At 39.7% G+C, this 19,535-nt stretch overlaps 1 protein-coding gene across 1 annotated transcript in view; it reads right to left on the bottom strand.

The window, feature by feature from the left end:
• Positions 1–1,911: 1,911 nt before the first annotated feature.
• The window catches only part of FBXW10B (F-box and WD repeat domain containing 10B), a 28,402-nt gene continuing 10,778 nt past the window's right edge, over positions 1,912–19,535 (bottom strand). The window contains exons 7-14 of the mRNA XM_063292622.1: positions 16,416–16,619; positions 16,051–16,172; positions 14,039–14,187; positions 12,536–12,678; positions 11,501–11,659; positions 6,615–6,886; positions 5,239–5,394; positions 1,912–3,154 (exon numbers count right to left, since the gene is read on the bottom strand). Coding sequence (XP_063148692.1) covers positions 2,292–3,154; positions 5,239–5,394; positions 6,615–6,886; positions 11,501–11,659; positions 12,536–12,678; positions 14,039–14,187; positions 16,051–16,172; positions 16,416–16,619 — 2,068 coding nt within the window. The 3' untranslated portion in view covers positions 1,912–2,291. The remainder of the gene's footprint in view (positions 3,155–5,238; positions 5,395–6,614; positions 6,887–11,500; positions 11,660–12,535; positions 12,679–14,038; positions 14,188–16,050; positions 16,173–16,415; positions 16,620–19,535) is intronic.

Below are 19,535 nucleotides of genomic sequence, written 5' to 3'. Positions count from 1 at the left end.
TTTTGCCACGACTGTTAAGCAAATCACCGTGGTTGTTAAGCGAATCCCGCTTCCCCCATTGACTTTGCTTGTCAGAAGCCAGCTGGGAAGGTTGCAAATGGCAATCACATGATCCTGGGATGCTGCAACCATTGTAAGCGCGAGCTGGTTGCCAAGTACCTGAATTTTGATCATGTGACCGCAGGGATGCTGTGGCGGTCGTAACTGCAAGGACCAGTCACAAGTCACTTTGTCCAGCACTGTCATAACTTCCAATGGTCTCTAAACGAATGGTCGTAAGTCAAGGACTACCTGTATAGTTATTGAAGTCTTGCCCCAGCTCTATTCTGCTGTATTAGTTTGCATTTCAGTTGTTCTAAGTCACTCTTAGTTATATCCCCTTCTAGTTCCAGTACAGGGATATAACAGCCTATCTTAAAAGTCTTTTTCTCTGATAACCTTGCTCCATATTTGTAACTCCCATCATCTTCTGTGTGTAAAAAAGCTGAGAGATGGATTATCTCTGTGAAAAAAGATCTGAGTACTGACACAAAATAAAAAACCATCTTTTTGTAATAACAATAGTGAATGTTAAATACTTGAGCTACTGATTTTTCTAACATAATCGGTGTGACCACACCTGTTGCTCTAAGGAAGTATATGGAGGAGGAGAACAAAACCCATCTGCTACAACAACCTAATGGCAATATAAAGTTATTTTCATTTATAGGACATCCCAGTATGATGCCTACAGATTATGATTTTTGTGTGTGCGCTACCTATTGCATATTCATGAAACATGAGAAAATAAGCTTGCCTTTAAATATTTACTGACAATAATTATATAGTTCTAAAGGTAATGTAACTGCTCCCTATTATATTTTTATGTCCATAGCTGGTCTCAAATGATTTGCTTCATTCTTCCAAAATATATGATTTTAAAATTATTCTTAAGCATGATTTGAAGGGCAAAATCTGGACTGGAATTGTTATTTGAGCTCGCTTCCAAAGCTTTGAGGCATGTAGCCAAATTAAACTGCATGTGAGGAACAGAAACAAAGCTAGAAAGGTAACTGACCTGGTGCATTTAAACTGTAAGTCAACCTCTTTCCTCTCAACAGCCTCAGAATTACTCTATTTGAGGCCACATGCCAATGGTAGGAAGGACCCATGGTGAAATTTATTTAACTTCTACCTTGCTTTTCCTATAGAAGCTCAAAGTGGTATATATAGCATTGGCTTCTCCCATTTCCCCCCAACAGCTACCCAGGTTAGTTGAGCTGAGAGAGTGTAAATGAGAACCTGGCTCCCTCCGTTGCAGACTAATACTTCAGCTACAACACCACCCACTCTCTTTTCCAAGTTCTCGTTGTTATAGCCATTCATTTTCCTTCTGACCAGCATGTGAAGGCTTCCAGTGATGTACAGTGCATTGCAGTGTTGTGTCACTAGTCCTACCCCCTTTTTGACACTAGGTGCCTCAAAGAGGCAGAGCCTGGACAAATGCAGCAAGAGCCTGCAGATGCTCCTGTTTTTGACAACAGCTTCCCCCACCACTCAGGCAATCAAAAAAGGCATAGCTGGAAGTCTGATTCAATTACTCCCAAGGAGCTTTTTAAGTGAGGACAAGGGCTACTTGTTGCAATTATTTGGGAATATATAAATTCTACCCTCCTGTGCCATTTGTGCAAATTGTATATAAAAGTGAGGTACAAAGGATGGATTGCTAAACCACACTGGGACAAAAGAGATCTCCTGATATTCTCCCAACCAGGATAATTTCAGATCTCAGATGTATAAGATTAGCACTGATTTGTAGTCTACTTTGCAGCTAAAAACGAAATCTGTAAAAAAAAATGATTTGCTCTGTAAGAAGGTACAGCACAAAACAAATACTAATTTCAAGCTTTTAAAAATTATTTTGTAAACATATAATTTGTGACAAGTTTTATAACTACACAGTGAAACAGTTGCATTAAGATATCAACTAAGTAATACATTTCAAGGAATGCACACATATAACTTCTGAAGCAAAACTTATAAACAGTATCATAAATCTTGTTAATAAACCTTTCTGAACAGAACAGGAGCACTTCAAATCTACAAAGGTTGCAAACTGGAATTATTTTTGGGAGGGGTGGGAAACTACCCCACAGTCCCACTTTTGACAACAAAGAAGGTCTAATTGTTGGATACAGTTTGTCACAGCCTCCCAAAAGAGGGAAACAGGGCAAAGATTCACACAGACCAAATCTACCAGGGCCAGCCCTTTGTGTTTGTCAGGGTTTATCATCTATATGGAAAAGTTAGTCTCAAATAAAAACATTATCTCCAAGTTCAGGAGCAGCAATTCTGCCCTCCTTAGTGAAGTCATCTATAGGAAGACCTTTAATTTTCCTCACCCAAGCATTTTTACACACCTTTTCTCTATTTGCAATAACTTTTGTCTTGGTTGCCTGATACTCTGCTAGCTTAGCTTCTTCATACTCTTTCATTTGTTGTGTTGTCAGAAGCTGGAACCCAGAATTGTACCGATAAGGATTTGCGATAATGGCATGGAAGACTTTTCTTTGCTGTGAAGTTGGGTCTACATCAGGTTGGGCAATCTTCATTCGTGGTATTTTGATGGATTCAGCTGAGCTGGTAAAGTGCCCGATGACAGAACTCTCAGCAGCACCTAGGAATGGGATCTTACGATAAGCTTTTCTTCCTGACAAGCTGCTGCAGGACTTGGAACGTGTGATAGTGGGAGGAGGAATGAAAGACTTCACATTACCCCCAAGCAAAGAGTACTTTGTGTTGAGCTGTAGTGTTTTGGTTTCATAAGGTGATGAAATCTTTTCCATACCTAAAGTGCCACCAGCAGCCTTTAGTTGTTCCACCTGAACTGATGGATCTGTACTCTTACGCATTGAACTTTGAGGAGATAGAGATGATTTGGACTGTTCTTTCTTGGGGTGAACAGGTTCCCAAGCATCTTGAATTTTCATGTTGTATACCATACTGGCACTGATACTATCAGGTTTGTAGGCATGGTGCATTGTACTGACAGAGAGGAGTATTTGATCATTAGATATGAGACCAACAGGACGTTTCTTCTTTATGTGGTTTAACAAAGCCATGGTATTCTGGCCAAGTGAGGAAGGGGGTAGAGCTTCTGGTACTAATTCATCATCTGTTTTAAAAATGAAAAGAAAGAGGAGTTGAAAACCTTAAAAACTGCATCATCAGGACAGAACTTGAGGACAGAAATCAGGGACAATTCAGCAGAGGGCCCCTCAACCTGGTCTTCAAAAACTGACATAGGGAGGTACCTACAGAATTAGAAAAATCAGAAGCTTTATTGAGAAACCCAGGAAACCCTGTGCAATTCATTAATTCAGTGAACTTGTATGCCATCTCAATCACCAAGGCTCACAGGATTTAAAACCATCAAATGATGATAATAAAAATAAATACAGACAAACCATAAACAATGATGCCCAATGGCAGAAAAGAAGAAAAAGTCGTAAGACAGGGATCCAATATCAAGGAACAAATCATAATTCACCCTGCCCCACGGCCTGAGTGGCTACATTTGGGCTGCTAATTGCCAAGTAATTACTAGTAGGCAATTGCTACGGAATTGCCTACTAGTAGCAAACAATTCTCATAATTATGGAGGAGGAGATGCAAGGAATAGGATGCCCTGAATTCACCCACTCCAATGCTAGTAGATAGTTCTCTTGCTCTCCTAACGCTTGCCCCAAATATCTACTTTTTGGAGGGTGGGGATTTGCAAGCCAGAGTTGCAGTCCATGAGCACTTACTTAAAGTAAGCCTATTGAATATGGTGAAAAACATTACATCATGGTGAATGTCCACCATTTCATTTGTAAAGAATGAACTTGCCAATCCCCTTTCTTTCTAACATCCTTCTGCCTACTCAGAGTCTGTTCATCAAATTTCCAAGGCTATCTGTAAAAGCACTACTAAGTGATATTAGCATAGTTTAAACTAAGATGGCTTGGTTCTTTATGCAGTGGTCAACAGGAGTCCCCGTATGGTAGTTTATGGTTTGTCTGAAGCCTGAATTCTATTATGTGTATGTCATAACAGATCAGTCTAGACATCAATCAAGCTTTCTTCTTTGGTAAAGGTGGAAAGCTTTAAGCCTTGTGGAAACCAGGAAAACATTTAACAGGGCTCTTAATTTTTGTGTGTGATTATTTTTTAAGTGCATCTACATTCACTTTTAAATACAGTGTGCTATTTTTGTGCCAAATTCTGTCCTTAATGTTGTAAATAAGAATACTGATTTTTTTTATATTCATAATAGCTGCAAAGGTAGGTGAGGCAGTACAAAATATTTGATTGGCATATAACTGAAACAAATATATATATATACACACACACACATACATTCATACATACTGTGTGTGATATATTGTGAGATAGATAGATATAAATCTCAGCACATTAGCAACTGAGTTGATTCATTTTTACTGAGAATACACAGTAATTGAAACAACTGTAAACTAGTAACTGGCTTCCTTATATGCTTTCCTGAAGTTACCTCAGTTAACTTAGCAGGAAGCAATACTCCAGTCATACTTAAAGAGCAACCAGCAGCAGTCATGAAACAATGATTAGTAGCAATCAGGCAGCAGTCTGCGGGGATGGAAAAGGGGAGACAAATGATGAAAGCAGAATTACACTGTTGCAATGCAATCTCTACCCCTTTTGTATGTCTGTTGTAGTGTTACATGCAAATATGAAAGGAGTGGAACATGTGCCATGATGGTGCAACACTATTTTCATCATTTTGATGAAAGCCTCCAACCTCCACCTGCAAGGTAGGACAGGATGCTTAATACCCCCTGCTTGTTTAAGGGTGTTTTCCATCACTAGCTGAAGAATTAATAACTTTGGCTTTGCATAGTCAGGAATCCAAGCTTATGGTCTATAAATACATGGAGCAGAATAGTCACCTTTTCTAGCTTCCTTTGATTTGGGGAAATCAGGTAAGTCTGTGCAGACTTCAAGCCAGTCTTCCCACTTTTATTTTCTCCCAATTCCCTTTTTAGAACATCCTACCTCATTAAGAAATTGGGAGATCCTGAAAGTTTGTCCATTTTTTGTAACCTTTTATAGTTTTGCCTATAAATTAAGAAGTTCACAATTCGTTCTTTAATGTACTAATTATCTCTAAATAGTGGTCTAAAGCTGGATATCAGTAGCAGTCATTACTTTTAAATGTAATCCCCAAAAATTCTTTACCAGAAGGACCTTTGAAGGTTGTTAAAGATTCTTGTTCCTTTAAGGTATGATGGGCAAGTAAAGAGAGCCTGTGCTGTTCAAATGGATTCAGTTCTATGGCTGGCTCATTCTCCCTCTTCCGGGGAAAAGGGGTCTTCACCATTTCATAATGGAGGGCTAGAAAAGAAAGAAATGGTTAGCAGTCCAAAGCGCAATGCGTCGGAACTCCGTGGACCAATTCTAAATAAATATGACCTCATAAGGCTACAATCCCTAAGTTAGAGGGTCAATTCCACAGGGGAAGTTTGTAGAGCAATGAGACTGCACAGCCAAGGGATCTTTGTGTGCATAAGGATCCTCAATATGGCAACTTTTAAAGAATATCAAATACCTTGGGAGAAAAGCATAATCATTCTCAATCTTGAAAGAAATGCGAACAGATAACTCACAGTGTTTGCAGATGAGGCTTTTATCATGCAGCTATTTTGTTTCACTGCAGAATTTTATAGAAGAGAAAGCATAGGTTTCATATCTTTTGCTTGGAAACCATGTCTATGGGGTTTTTTTCCATTAAAAATACACTAAGGTACAACAAAACAGAATACCTATACCAGTGTTTGTCAACCTTGGCAAATTTAAGATGTGTGGACTTCAACTCCCAGAATTTACCAGCCAGAATTCCCCATGCTGGCTGGGGAATTCTGGGAGTTGATGTCCACACATCTTAAAGTTGCCAAGGTTGACAAACACTGGCCTGTACAATTGTTTGAGTGATAGCCCTAAGAAGCTGTCTGGAGGCACCTCTAGTCCCTCTTACAAGTCCATTGCCACCTATTAAAACTTACTGAAATATCTCCATGAGAATTAGTGGAATACTTGATATAAATAATGGGACCTTGCAGAGTACATTAGAGCTTAAGAATAATTCTGCTTATTTTTGCAGACCCAGCAATTGTCAAAAAAAATATATCCAGCAACTGCACCGCCCTACTTGTACTCACTCAGAACTGATTCACAGGCTGGACAGAACTTAATAGGCTGGCAAAAAGAAAAAGCACTAGTAACTGTGTGATTATTTGATCATTATATTTAAAAATCATTCAGTGTTTATGTCATGAACGTGTGTGTATTTTTCACTTTATCGTGAGATGACGTAGAGTCAGGAAATCATATCACCGTTTCATTTCCTTTGAAGTGCAGTATGCAATACACACTACAGATTAGTAGATGGTATTTATCTTATTGATCTGAAGAAAAGCCTACCTGTTTACCCAGTCATTCACCACCATCTTCTCACCCTAAGAAAATTGTTGGGAGAAGGGATTCTCCTTGCCAGTTTGACTTCTTAAATATCCCTCCAATAGAAACTATTGACTTCATTCATCATATATACATACCTGGAGCACTTTGGGATGATTTTCTGGACTTCCAGGAAATGTAATAGGAAACCACTGTGTTATCTTCTTCTCTGAATATCTTCCAATTCTTCTTTCTGGCTCGCTTCTCCCGCTCAGATTGTGAATATGGAGAAGGCTTTATTCGGGTTGGTAAGTCATTAAAATTGGTCATGGATGTTTTGTAAGCTTTTCTTTCAGAAGGCTGATTATGATCCCATTCTACAGCTTCAAACTTGAACAAGACAACACTCCCTTCTGCATTGATCAATAATCTAGGGAAGAAATTGGACCAGTGAGAAAACACGATGAAATCTGTCCATCGATTCAAGGAAATGATCCTTAGTAGCACGGCTTCAGGTTACTGACACAACTGCCCTTCCCTGAAATTAGGGCCCAAAACATATATTGTCTAAAACCAGAAAAACAGCAGTCATAACAGCCACTAGAAGGGGAGGTTGGTCACTGCAGAATTGGAGTGGGGGGGGGGAGGTGGCTTTCTTCCTTTCCTTCCCTGTCACAATCTGAATGAAAAATGTACCTCGAAAGCTGTCCTTTGCAGCTGGCAGTTGTAGGAGCTTTCCTTGAAGTACAAATAGCTTTGGATGAGTGATTTTTCTAGGAAAACTGTGGAGGAAAGGGGTAAATGTTCCATCTGCTTCCATGCTGACCATTTAGATAGGAATTAATTTATAGCTCACTTTCCCACAAATTGTCCCCTAAGGCAGCTACAAAAATGAGTAGATAAAAACCAGATTGCTATATGAGCTAGTTTAAAACAAAAGCAGCAACAGATAAAACAGATTAGCTTGGTAGACTTCAGGCCTGTCTAAATAAAAAGGCTTTGATGTCAAAATCTATCAGCTAATTAGGTTCCCTAATCAGGGAATTCCTTTTTTTATTAATTTTTATTGAAGAGATTTTTTTACAGATTAAAAACAATACAAATTTAAAGAAAAGAAAGAAGAAAAGTGATGTGAATAAATAAGAAATAAAAGAGAAAAGACAGAAAAGGAAAAGGAAAGAAAAAGGAAATATAAAGAAGCAGTTTCCAATCTTCTTTACAGCAATTATAAATGCATTTATATTTTATCTTCTATATAGTTATACCATAGCTTCCTTCTTTCCATATTCTATTCTTTCTAATCGTCAAACGCAAAAATCACAAGTATATATTTTTCAGCAAAAAGTCCATAAATGATTTCCAGTTATTGACAAATGTAGTTGTTGTCTTTTCCCTAATCAAGCAACTCAATTTTGCCATGTCTGCAGATTCTGTCACCTTCACCAATCATTCCTCTGTTGTGGGTATTTCAGAATCTTTCCATCTTTGTACATATAATAATCTTGCTTCATTTACCATGTACAAAAACACTCATCCATAGGTCTTTTCTAGTTGTCTATCCATTAATGCCAGCAAAAAAAGTTCTGGTTTCAGTTGAATATTAATCTTTTAAATTCTTTGTATCACTGTGTGTATTTGAACCCCAATTTTTCTAACTTAGTTACAAATCCACCAGGCATGACAAAATGACCCTTCATGTTTTCCACATTTTCAAGATAAGTTTGAAATACCTTTATAAATTCTAGAAAGCTTTTTGGTGCCGTATACCAACAGTACATCATTTTATTAAAAAATATCTTTTATATTGTAGCATAATGTGAACTTCAGTCCTTTCAACTATATATTTTCCCATTGATCCATCTGTCTATTATAACCAAAGTTCTTAGCCCATTTTTATCATACACTCTTTAATTTGTTCTTCTACCATTTCAAATTTCAGTAAAAGCTTATCCATTTTAGCAATTACATGTTCATTATTTGAACATAATTCAGTTTCAAATTCTGTCTTATGTTGTTCAGTTCCAAATGTCCTTTTGTCTACTTTAAATCTTTCTCTTAACTGTACATATGAAAACCATTGGACACTACATTCCTCTGCAGTCAATTGCTCTTTTGACTTCATCTTATATTCTCCATGTTCTTGTTCTAAAAACTATCAGTATGTTAACCATTTCTCTTTGCCTGCTGTTTCTTTTCTGCTTCTTGTGCTGAGATCCACAAGGGTGTTTTCGGGCACAGCCTGGATTTGTATCTATTCCATATTCTCAGTATGGTACTTCTAACAGTGATTTTTAAAATCTACATTAACCTTAAGTTTATCATACTATAAAAAACCATGCCATCCAAATCTCAGGTCATGCTATCCTAATTCTAAAATTATCTTCTTTCTCAGTAACATCTATTCTTTCATCCAAACCAAACAGCAGGTTGCAAAGTACAATTTCAGATCAGGAAGCCCCAGTCCCCCTCACTCCTTTGCATCTTGAAAAATTTTAAATTTGACTCTAGCTATTGTATTACTGAAGAAGCTGAAGAAGCTGAAGTAGAGCAGTTCTATGAGGATCTGCAGCACCTACTGGACAACACGCCTAAAAGAGATGTTATTTTCATCACGGGAGACTGGAATGCTAAGGTGGGCAGTCAAATGACACCTGGAATTACAGGTAAGCATGGCCTGGGTGAACAAAATGAAGCAGGACATAGGCTGATAGAATGTTGCCAAGACAACTCAATGTGCATAACAAACACTCTCTTCCAGCAACCTAAGAGATGGCTTTATACATGGACTTCCCCAGATGGACAAAACCGAAACCAGATTGACTACATCCTTTGCAGCCAAAGGTGGCGGACATCTATACAATTGGTAAAAACAAGACCTGGAGCTGACTGTAGTTCAGATCACGAACTTCTTCTTGCACAATTTAGGATCAGACTCAAGAGATTAGGGAAGACCCACAGATCAGCTAGATATGAGCTCACTAATATTCCTAAGGAATATGCAGTGGAGGTAAAGAATAGATTTAAGGGACTGGACTTAGTAGATAGGGTCCCAGAAGAACTATGTACAGAAGTCCACAACATTGTTCAAGAGGCGGCAACAAAATACATCCCAAAGAAAGAGAAAACCAAGAAGGCAAAATGGCTGTCTGCTGAGACACTAGAAGTAGCCCAAGAAAGAAGGAAAGCAAAAGGCAACAGTGATAGGGGGAGATATGCCCAATTAAATGCAAAATTCCAGAGGTTAGCCAGAAGAGATAAGGAATTATTTTTACACAAGCAATGTGCGGAAGTGGAAGAAGACAATAGAATAGGAAGGACAAGAGACCTCTTCCAGAAAATTAGAAACATTGGAGGTAAATTCCAGGCAAAAATGGGTATGATCAAAAACAAAGATGGCAAGGACCTAACAGAAGAAGAAGAGATCAAGAAAAAGTGGCAAGAATATACGGAAGACCTGTATAGGAAGGATAACAATATCGGGGATAGCTTTGACGGTGTGGTCAGTGAGCTAGAGCCAGACATCCTGAAGAGTGAGGTTGAATGGGCCTTAAGAAGCATTGCTAATAACAAGGCAGTAGGAGACTACGGCATCCCAGCTGAACTGTTCAAAATCTTGCAAGGTGATGCTGTCAAGGTAATGCATGCTATATGCCAGCAAATTTGGAAAACACAAGAATGGCCATCCGATTGGAAAAAATCAACTTATATCCCCATACCAAAAAAGGGAAACACTAAAGAATGTTCAAACTATCAAACAGTGGCACTCATTTCACATGCCAGTAAGGTAATGCTCAAGATCCTGCAAGGTAGACTTCAGCAATTCATGGAGCAAGAATTGCCAGATGTACAAGCTGCGTTTAGAAAAGGCAGAGGAACTAGGGACCAAATTGCCAATATTCGATGGATAATGGAAAAGGCCAGGGAGTTTCATAAAATCATCTATTTCTGTTTTATCGACTATTCTAAAGCCTTTGACTGTGTGGACCATAACAAATTGTGGCAAGTTCTTAGCGGTATGGGGATACCAAGTCATCTTGTATGCCTCCTGAAGAATCTGTATAACGACCAAGTAGCAACAGTAAGAACAGACCACGAAACAACGGACTGGGAAAGGAGTACGGCAGGGCTGTATACTCTCACCCTACCTATTCAACTTGTATGCAGAACACATCATGCGACAAGCTGGGCTTGAGGAATCCAAGGCTGGAGTTAAAATCTCTGGAAGAAACATTAACAATCTCAGATATGCAGATGATACCACTTTGATGGCTGAAAGTGAAGAGGAACTGAGGAGCCTTATGATGAAGGTGAAAGAAGAAAGTGCAAAAGCTGGCTTGCAGCTAAACCTCAAAAAAACCAAGATTATGGCAACCAGCTTGATTGATAACTGGCAAATAGAGGGAGAAAATGTAGAAGCAGTGAAAGACTTTGTATTCCTAGGTGCAAAGATTACTGCAGATGCTGACTGCAGTCAGGAAATCAGAAGACGCTTAATCCTTGGGAGAAGAGCAATGACAAATCTCGATAAAATAGTTAAGAGCAGAGACATCACACTGACAACAAAGGCCCGCATAGTTAAAGCAATGGTGTTCCCTGTAGTAACATATGGCTGCGAGAGCTGGACCATAAGGAAGGCTGAGCGAAGGAAGATCGATGCTTTTGAACTGTGGTGTTGGAGGAAAATTCTGAGAGTGCCTTGGACTGCAAGAAGATCAAACCAGTCCATCCTCCAGGAAATAAAGCCAGACTGCTCACTTGAGGGAATGATATTAAAGGCAAAACTGAAATACTTTGGCCACATAATGAGAAGACAGGACACCCTGGAGAAGATGCTGATGCTAGGGAGAGTGGAAGGCAAAAGGAAGAGGGGCCGACCAAGGGCAAGATGGATGGATGATATTCTAGAGGTGACGGACTCGTCCCTGGGGGAGCTGGGGGTGTTGACGACCGACAGGAAGCTCTGGCGTGGGCTGGTCCATGAAGTCACGAAGAGTCGGAAGTGACTAAACGAATAAACAACAGGAAATAAGAACTTGTAACATACCTGTTTTCTAAAATACATAAGGACACCACTGGGTCACCTCTGCTGTTTGCTCTCATAACCCTCAGACAGATTCCAGAGATGAAGTTAAAAATGCGTATCTTCCCATCAGCACAGCCACTGATGACTCTGAGATAGAGAAATGCCAGAGACAGAACCTCCCTACAAACAAGATCAGTAGTTGAAAACAATGCTTATTCTTTTTTCTCTTTTATTGTAATGTTATAAATCTTGATACATCATATTATTTCAATGCAGATTTCAGTGTAATAATGTTTATACAATATGATTAAAATTATCAACATTCTATTATTTTAAAAGCCTAAAGTTTTTGAAAGCAAGAAGAGAAAAGTAAAGTTTCTATTGGTATTAATTGCCATCTGGGACGTCAGCATTACAAGCATAAGAACTCAGATGTGGCCTAGTCAGTAAGTTATTGCCTTCCCAGGCTGAAGCAAAGTGATAACAGATTAAAAAAGAAATATCTCCTTCCTGTTTAGAGACCAATTAATTATATACGTTATATGAGCTGTTCAATTGTGTAGTGGCAGACAGGAGATTCTAGTCAATTCTCTCTCAGCTTTCCTAGCAAAGATATCTATATTTTGTTATATATATTTACTGGCCATCTGCTTTTTGATAAGACCTGTGAGTCCAGGAATACTCCCAGATTGCAGGCCTCCTCTTCCAGGGTCATCAGAACCATAGTCAGAGTCAAGACTGGCATAATCCTTGAATCAGCTGGCTTCTGAATTAACAGCTGAGCCTGTTCCTGTTTTTCCCATCTGGTTCCAGCCTCCAGTCTCTGGGTCATGACCTCGACTGTCTCTCCTGTTCAGCCAGGATGGAGATATGCAACTGGGATGATACCTTCCCTCATGCCAGCAGAATCTCTCTCCCAATGGTTTCAAGTTTTTGTCTCTCTTTCATGGTTTCAGAATCTCCCTCCCAGTGGTTTCAGAGAACAAAACCGTTCTTTAATAGAGTGATTGGTGAGACTTAAAATACAAAATGTATTTTATGCTAAACAATACCTACATGGGGTGTCTGAAAGCCATTAGACATCGCTTGTGTTTTCCCAGAACGCTCCATGCCAAGATATATCCATCAGTGCTTCCTGTCACAAGATGCCACTCATCAAATGACAAACATTTTACAGCACCTAGATGACCTTGTAAAGCCTGTAAAAGAAGGAGGAGGAGGCTTCATTTGTGGGCTTTTGATGTACTTTCAGGCATCCTTTGAGTGTGGCTAATTGTTTACTTTGCCAGTCAATATTAAAGCTAAAAATGTGAAAGGTTTTCCATGGATTTCTGTTTCTAAACCCAAAAGAAAAATATCACTAAGGCTAGCTTCTTTGTTAGACTGGAAAATAACCAATATAGTATTGTTTTTTTCTTACTCAAAGAAAAGAATATAGGGAGCATTTTTAAGGCTTTGAATGATTACTATTTATTCTGTGTAAAATGTTTATTGGACATCCCTGTACAAATTAAAAAGATGTAAGATCCAGCAGTAAACCCTTAAAATGAAATAATAAAGTATACATAGCAATGTAACAATGCCGTAAGTGGCTCAGTCACATCATGATACTCTTCAGATGCAGAGCTAATAAAAAATATCCCCAGCAGATGTCTGACAGAGTGCCTCACACACGCTTATTTCTACAGGAGTGGATGTTCCACATGGTAAGTATTACGACTGGGAAGAAGAAGCCTTGCTGAAGAACAGTGAGACACAGAAAACTGAACCATTCCATTCCTTTGTGCCTCCACAGAGCAGGGCGGCCCCAACTTTTGCATATTAACCACTGACCTTGTCAGAGAAAAAAGAGAGAGAACTCCTTGTGATTTCTCTTTGGGCCTGTTTTACAGCTGCTCTGATCCGGGAATGAAATTCTTCTCTTTCCCTCCCCACCCAACACCACTTTTTTTTGGTAAATTCAAGGGCTAACCTTTTGCCCTTACAAAATGTTAATGTTCCAGGATGAAATTTAAAAAGCAAAAACCTGTAACCTGTATTTGATAATCAGCTCATCAAGTTTTTATTTCTTTGTGGAATTTTTTTGTTTGCTTGTTTGAGAATTTTTCTTGTGTAGGAAGAAACAGAGAGGAAACTGCTGATGCAGTTCTGAAGGGCCTAATTCTAGAGTCTCACAGGGACCTCCAAAACCTCTACAAACCAGAAGATCCCAAGATTATTTCCAAATTAGTGATGTCTAGCATGTTATAGAATTATCCAGCCAGTGTTGTGCTAAATAACAGTAATGAGGACAGACTTTATTCCACTTCACAGATGGCTGAAGATGCTTTAAATCACTAGTGGAGAATTGGTTCAGGGCTGAAACTAATCTGTCGTTGGCATACCTAAATTATGGCATGACACTTGAGGGGAGTTTGCACTGAAATATATTTTTAGATCTTTCTGTTTCTTCTAGTACTCCTGCCAGCTTGCGGGCTACAACTGCATTGCTGGTTGCTTACCTTACTTTAAATGTAAAAAAAAGTGGGCCAGATTATTTTCAAAGCCCAAGATTCATACCTTGATTAGTACATATGACTCAGCATGCCACACTTTCACGGAGCCCTTGTCACAGGAAGTCACAATATGAGTGTCATTCATTTTAGCAGCCCAAACATAACCTTTGTGTGTAAAGGTTTTAGTACATTTCCCAGTACTCATGTTCCACACTGTAAGAAACACAAGAAGATGTAGTAATTTCTCAGCGCATTCCTAACCCTGTTTACTCAGGGGTGAGTTGCAATGCATTTAATGCAGCTCAGTCCAAGACAGACAAGCATCTGTGAGACTGTTGTCTGGAAGGTTACACATCTGAAAAGGGTCAACAACACATTTAGCCGAGTAGTGTGATTTAGCTATTTTCAGTTAAAGTTTGCTTTGTGTTTTTAAAAAATGCACTGCTACATTCCTTATACTGTGTTAATCTTTGTAAGTGTTTGGTTAAGGATGCTGAGAATGTGATGTCCAAACACATATGCCAGTATATGCCACATTGTTCAACCCCAGAACGTCCCCATTACTCCCAACAGCAAGCTCAAATAGCTGGATGCCAACAGGATTGGAACCAAACTGGAGACATGAGAAACCTCTTTGCACAAGACAGCATAAAGAATATTAACAGGGACAAAAAAACATTTTGCCATGGGAAATGGAATGTATAATATGGCAGAAAACAGCCATTCAGAGATGCAGTTGTATGAAGGACGGGGTGGAGAGGAGCAGGGAAGAGCATGCATGCCACTGAGCTACTTCCCTAATTCTTTTTCAGTTTAAAGCAACAAGAAATAAGCATGGAAAGTCACAGACTGAGGCTGGTTCACACATTATGCTAAGCCATTGTGGTTTGCAAAGCCTGGCTTATGCCTTACCTGGGAAACCCACAAAGTGGTACCCTTGTGATTCTGGGCCCTCTCCTTGGGAACCACAAGGCTCCTTCTCCCACCTGTATTGTTAAATAATATTTTTAAAAAATATATAAATAGATGAGAAACTGGCACATCTGCAAAGCCAAATGCTAGTTTCAAGCACAGTCTTGATTTCCAATACTCCCACTGGCCAGTAAACCTTTTGGGATCACTTAGAGAGGGTAGGCCTTTCAAACACTTTGCCTTCACATTGGGGGCTTGGGGAAGTGCTAAGGGGTGAAGTGATTTCCTTAACCATATGGCATTCCTAAAATTTTCTCCACCCAGCCCCCCTTCAGAGTAATTTATATTTCAGAGCATAAGGTGCCAGTGCCCCTTAAACCCCTACCCGCTCCTCAAAAATACAAGAACAAGGAAAAGCAACAGAGCCTTTGGTCCCGCCTATTCTCATGTCTTTTCCACTTTGTTCAGCTTTTTTTAAAAGGAAAAGAAAAGAAAAAAGAAAGAGTTGTAGAGTTTTCTTCTTATCTGTTGGAGGTGTTATAACATGAAAAACAATGTAATTTCACCCTCTGCTAATGAGGGAAAACACTGCAGTTTCTAGTGAGGGTGGAAGGAGTTACTATTTTAAAAAAAAATCCCACCTTTATGATTTTTATAAATAACTCAAGGCAGGGAACATAGCAAATACTCTTTCCTCCTCCTGTTTTCCCCACAACAACCACCCTGTGAGGTGAGTTCGGCTGAGAGAGAGAGACTGGCCCAAATTCACCCAGCCGGCTCTCTTGCCTAAGGCAGGACTAGAACTCACAGTCTCCTGGTTTCTAGCCTGGAACCTGAACCACTAGATCAAACTGGCTCTTCCTAAAACTCCAGAAGAAACTACCATTTTTAAATAAAAATGAACCAAGTAATGTTTTTAAACAAGGGGAAACATGGCTCCGCTGACTTTTGAAGTGTGGTTCTCAGCATGGTATGTCAAGCCTAGTGTAGCCCTTGAGCAGAGTACATGCCCCTGATTTATGTTGGAAAAAGTCATGTTATCAGGTGAGCATTATTTTATCATACAGCCTACTAGTGATCTTATTTTACGAACTTTAGCATTTGAGCTAAAGTCATTCATTTTTTTTTCCTACTTCTCTAAGAGGGATTAAAGCTGCTACTCACATTTTGCTGTGCAGTCTTTGGATGCAGAAACAAATCTGCTCTTGTACACATCCAAGCAAGTGATGCTCCCTTTGTGGCCCATAAAAATCTTCAAACATGTCCCAGTTCTGATGTTCCACATTCTAAAAAAGGATTTTGAGAGTATGATAAACAAACAAGCATACAAACAGGAATCGAGAAAGCTAGAAGAAAACTAGAATAAAATGAGCCAGTCCTTATCCTTGAACATGAGTTCATATTCATGTGCCATGTGTTGCTGATGCATCACCATTTGACTCAAAGAGTGGAAACCAACTCCTGAAAAAGGCAGATTAAACCATCTTGCTGTGAAGAAATGGTCAGGGCATTAAAACCAAAGCACTCACCTGATACTGAGATCATAGCTGCCACTCAGGAGAAATCCTTTCTGTTCATTGAGGTATAAGGATTTGATACTACCAGCATGACCAGAGAGGACTGGAGGGACATTTTTCTTCTCCTCCATATCCATAAAGCGGACTTTTCGATCCAGAGAACCAATGGCCAGCAACCTTCCACCACTGTAGTGAATCACTCTGTTAGAATCCAGACTGAAGTAGAAAGTAAAAATTGAATTAGGAACCAGATTATTTTAACAGGCTTAATTTCAATATTCCCCTTGTCTTCCTTCCACTGGTGGGATCCAAAATAACCAAAATTTATGGTTCCCAGATAAAGAGGCTTCCAAGCGCCATATGCACCCTCCACCACCTTTATGGGAAGAATGCCACCCATTAGGGCATGCACAAAACACAAACAATAAATAATAACAATAAATACTGTCTTGTACAAGTTCTACCAAAGATTCTCAGATTCGTCGCAGTTCAGCGGAATTGTAACTTGGAATGATTTGGCTTTCCATATTTTGCTGAAACCAAAAAAAAGCCCTAAAAACCAAAACATCCAAAACAAAACAAAGTAGTAGGATTCAGATCAAGCCTCTGGAACTGCAAATACTGGAATAATCACTAAATGGCAGCAAAGATATACAGACAACTCTATGCTACCATCTGGTGGTGGTCTCAGTTTTTGTAGCTTATATCTGGTAACCTTTCTCCTAATCTTCCTTGATCTTAAGAATATAACCATTTGCTCTGGGAATATAGGCATTCAAAGAGAAAAGAATGAGAACCACTCTCTACAGGTATGGACCTGCTGTGTATGAACCACGTTTTGTTGTTTATTTGTTTAGTCACTTCTGACTCTTCGTGACTTCATGGACCAGCCCATGCCAGAGCTTCCTGTCGGTCGACAACACCCCCAGCTCCCCCAGGGACGAATCCATCACCTCTAGAATATCATCCATCCACCTTGCCCTTGGTCGGCCGCTCTTCCTTTTGCCTTCTACTCTCCCTAGCATCAGCATCTTCTCTAGGGTGTCCTGTCTTCTCATGATGTGGCCAAAGTATTTCAGTTTTGCCATTAATATCGTTCCCTCAAGTGAGCAGTCTGGCTTTATTTCCTGGAGGATGGACTGGTTTGATCTTCTTGCAGTCCAAGGCATTCTCAGAATTTTCCTCCAACACCACAGTTCAAAAGCATCGATCTTCCTTCGCTCAGCCTTCCTTATGGTCCAGCTCTCGCAGCCACATGTTACTACGGGGAACACCATTGCTTTAACTATGCGGACGATTGTTGTCAGTGTGATGTCTCTGCTCTTAACTATTTTATCGAGATTTGTCATTGCTCTTCTCCAAAGGATTAAACGTCTTCTGATTTCCTGACTGCAGACAGCATCTGCAGTAATCTTCACACCTAGAAATACAAAGTCTTTCACTGCTTCTACATTTTCTCCCTCTGTTTGCCAGTTATCAGTCAAGCTGGTTGCCATAATCTTGGTTTTTTTGAGGTTTAGCTGCAAGCCAGCTTTTGCACTTTCTTCTTTCACCTTCATCATAAGGCTCCTCAGTTCCTCTTCGCTTTCAGCCATCAAAGTGGTATCATCTGCATATCTGAGATTGTTAATGTTTCTTCCAGTGATTTTAACTCCAGCCTTGGATTCCTCAAGCCCAGCATGTCGCATGATGTGTTCTGCGTAAAAGTTGAATAGGTAGGGTGAGAGTATACAGCCCTGCCGTACTCCTTTCCCAATCTTAAACCAGTCTGTTGTTCCGTGGTCTGTTCTTACTGTTGTTATTCGGTCATTATACAGATTCTTCAGGAGGCATACAAGATGACTTGGTATCCCCATACCACTAAGAACTTGCCGCAGTTTGTTATGGTCCACACAGTCAAAGGATTTAGAATAGTCAATAAAACAGAAATAGATGTTTTTCTGAAACTCCCTGGCTTTTTCCATTATCCAGCAGATATTGGAAATTTGGTCCCTAGTTCCTCTGCCTTTTCTAAACCCAGCTTGTACATCTGGCAATTCTTGCTCCATGAATTGCTGAAGTCTACCTTGCAGGATCTTGAGCATTACCTTACCGGCATGTGAAATGAGTGCCACTCTTCGATAGTTTGAACATTCTTTAGTGTTTCCCTTTTTTGGTATGGGGATATAAGTTGATTTTTTCCAATCTGATGGCCATTCTTGTGTTTTCCAAATTTGCTGGCATATAGCATGCATTACCTTGACAGCATCATCTTGCAAGATTTTGAACAGTTCAGCTGGGATGCCGTCTCCTGCTGCCTTGTTATTAGCAATGCTTCTTAAGGCCCACTCAACCTCACTCTTCAGGATGTCTGGCTCTAGCTCACTGACCACACCGTCAAAGCTATCCCCGATATTGTTATCCTTCCTATACAGGTCTTCTGTATATACTTGCCACCTTTTCTTGATCTCTTCTTCTTCTGTTAGGTCCTTGCCATCTTTGTTTTTGATCATGCCCATTTTTGCCTGGAATTTACCTCCAATGTTTCTAATTTTCTGGAAGAGGTCTCTTGTCCTTCCTATTCTATTGTCTTCTTCCACTTCCACACATTGCTTGTGTAAAAATAATTCCTTATCTCTTCTGGCTAACCTCTGGAATTTTGCATTTAATTGGGCATATCTCCTCCTATCACTGTTGCCTTTTGCTTTCCTTCTTTCTTGGGCTACTTCTAGTGTCTCAGCAGACAGCCATTTTGCCTTCTTGGTTTTCTCTTTCTTTGGGATGTATTTTGCTGCCGCCTCCTGAACAGTGTTGCAAACTTCTGTCCATAGTTCTTCTGGGACCCTATCTACTAAGTCCAGTCCCTTAAATCTATTCTTCACCTCCACTGCATATTCCTTAGGAATATTAGTGAGCTCATATCTAGCTGATCTGTGGGTCTTCCCTAATCTCTTTAGTCTGATCCTAAATTGTGCAAGAAGAAGTTCGTGTTTTTACCGACTGTATGGATGTCTGCCACCTTTGGCTGCAAAGGATGTAGTCAATCTGATGTGTTTCGGTGTTGTCCATCTGGTGAAGTCCATGTATAAAGCCGTCTCTTAGGTTGCTGGAAGAGAGTGTTTGTTATGCACATTGAGTTGTCTTGGCAAAATT

Source organism: Candoia aspera, chromosome 2 (assembly GCF_035149785.1).
Source record: "Candoia aspera isolate rCanAsp1 chromosome 2, rCanAsp1.hap2, whole genome shotgun sequence".
Taxonomy (NCBI): Eukaryota; Metazoa; Chordata; class Lepidosauria; order Squamata; family Boidae; genus Candoia; species Candoia aspera.
This window is presented reverse-complemented; position numbering and strand designations above follow the sequence as displayed.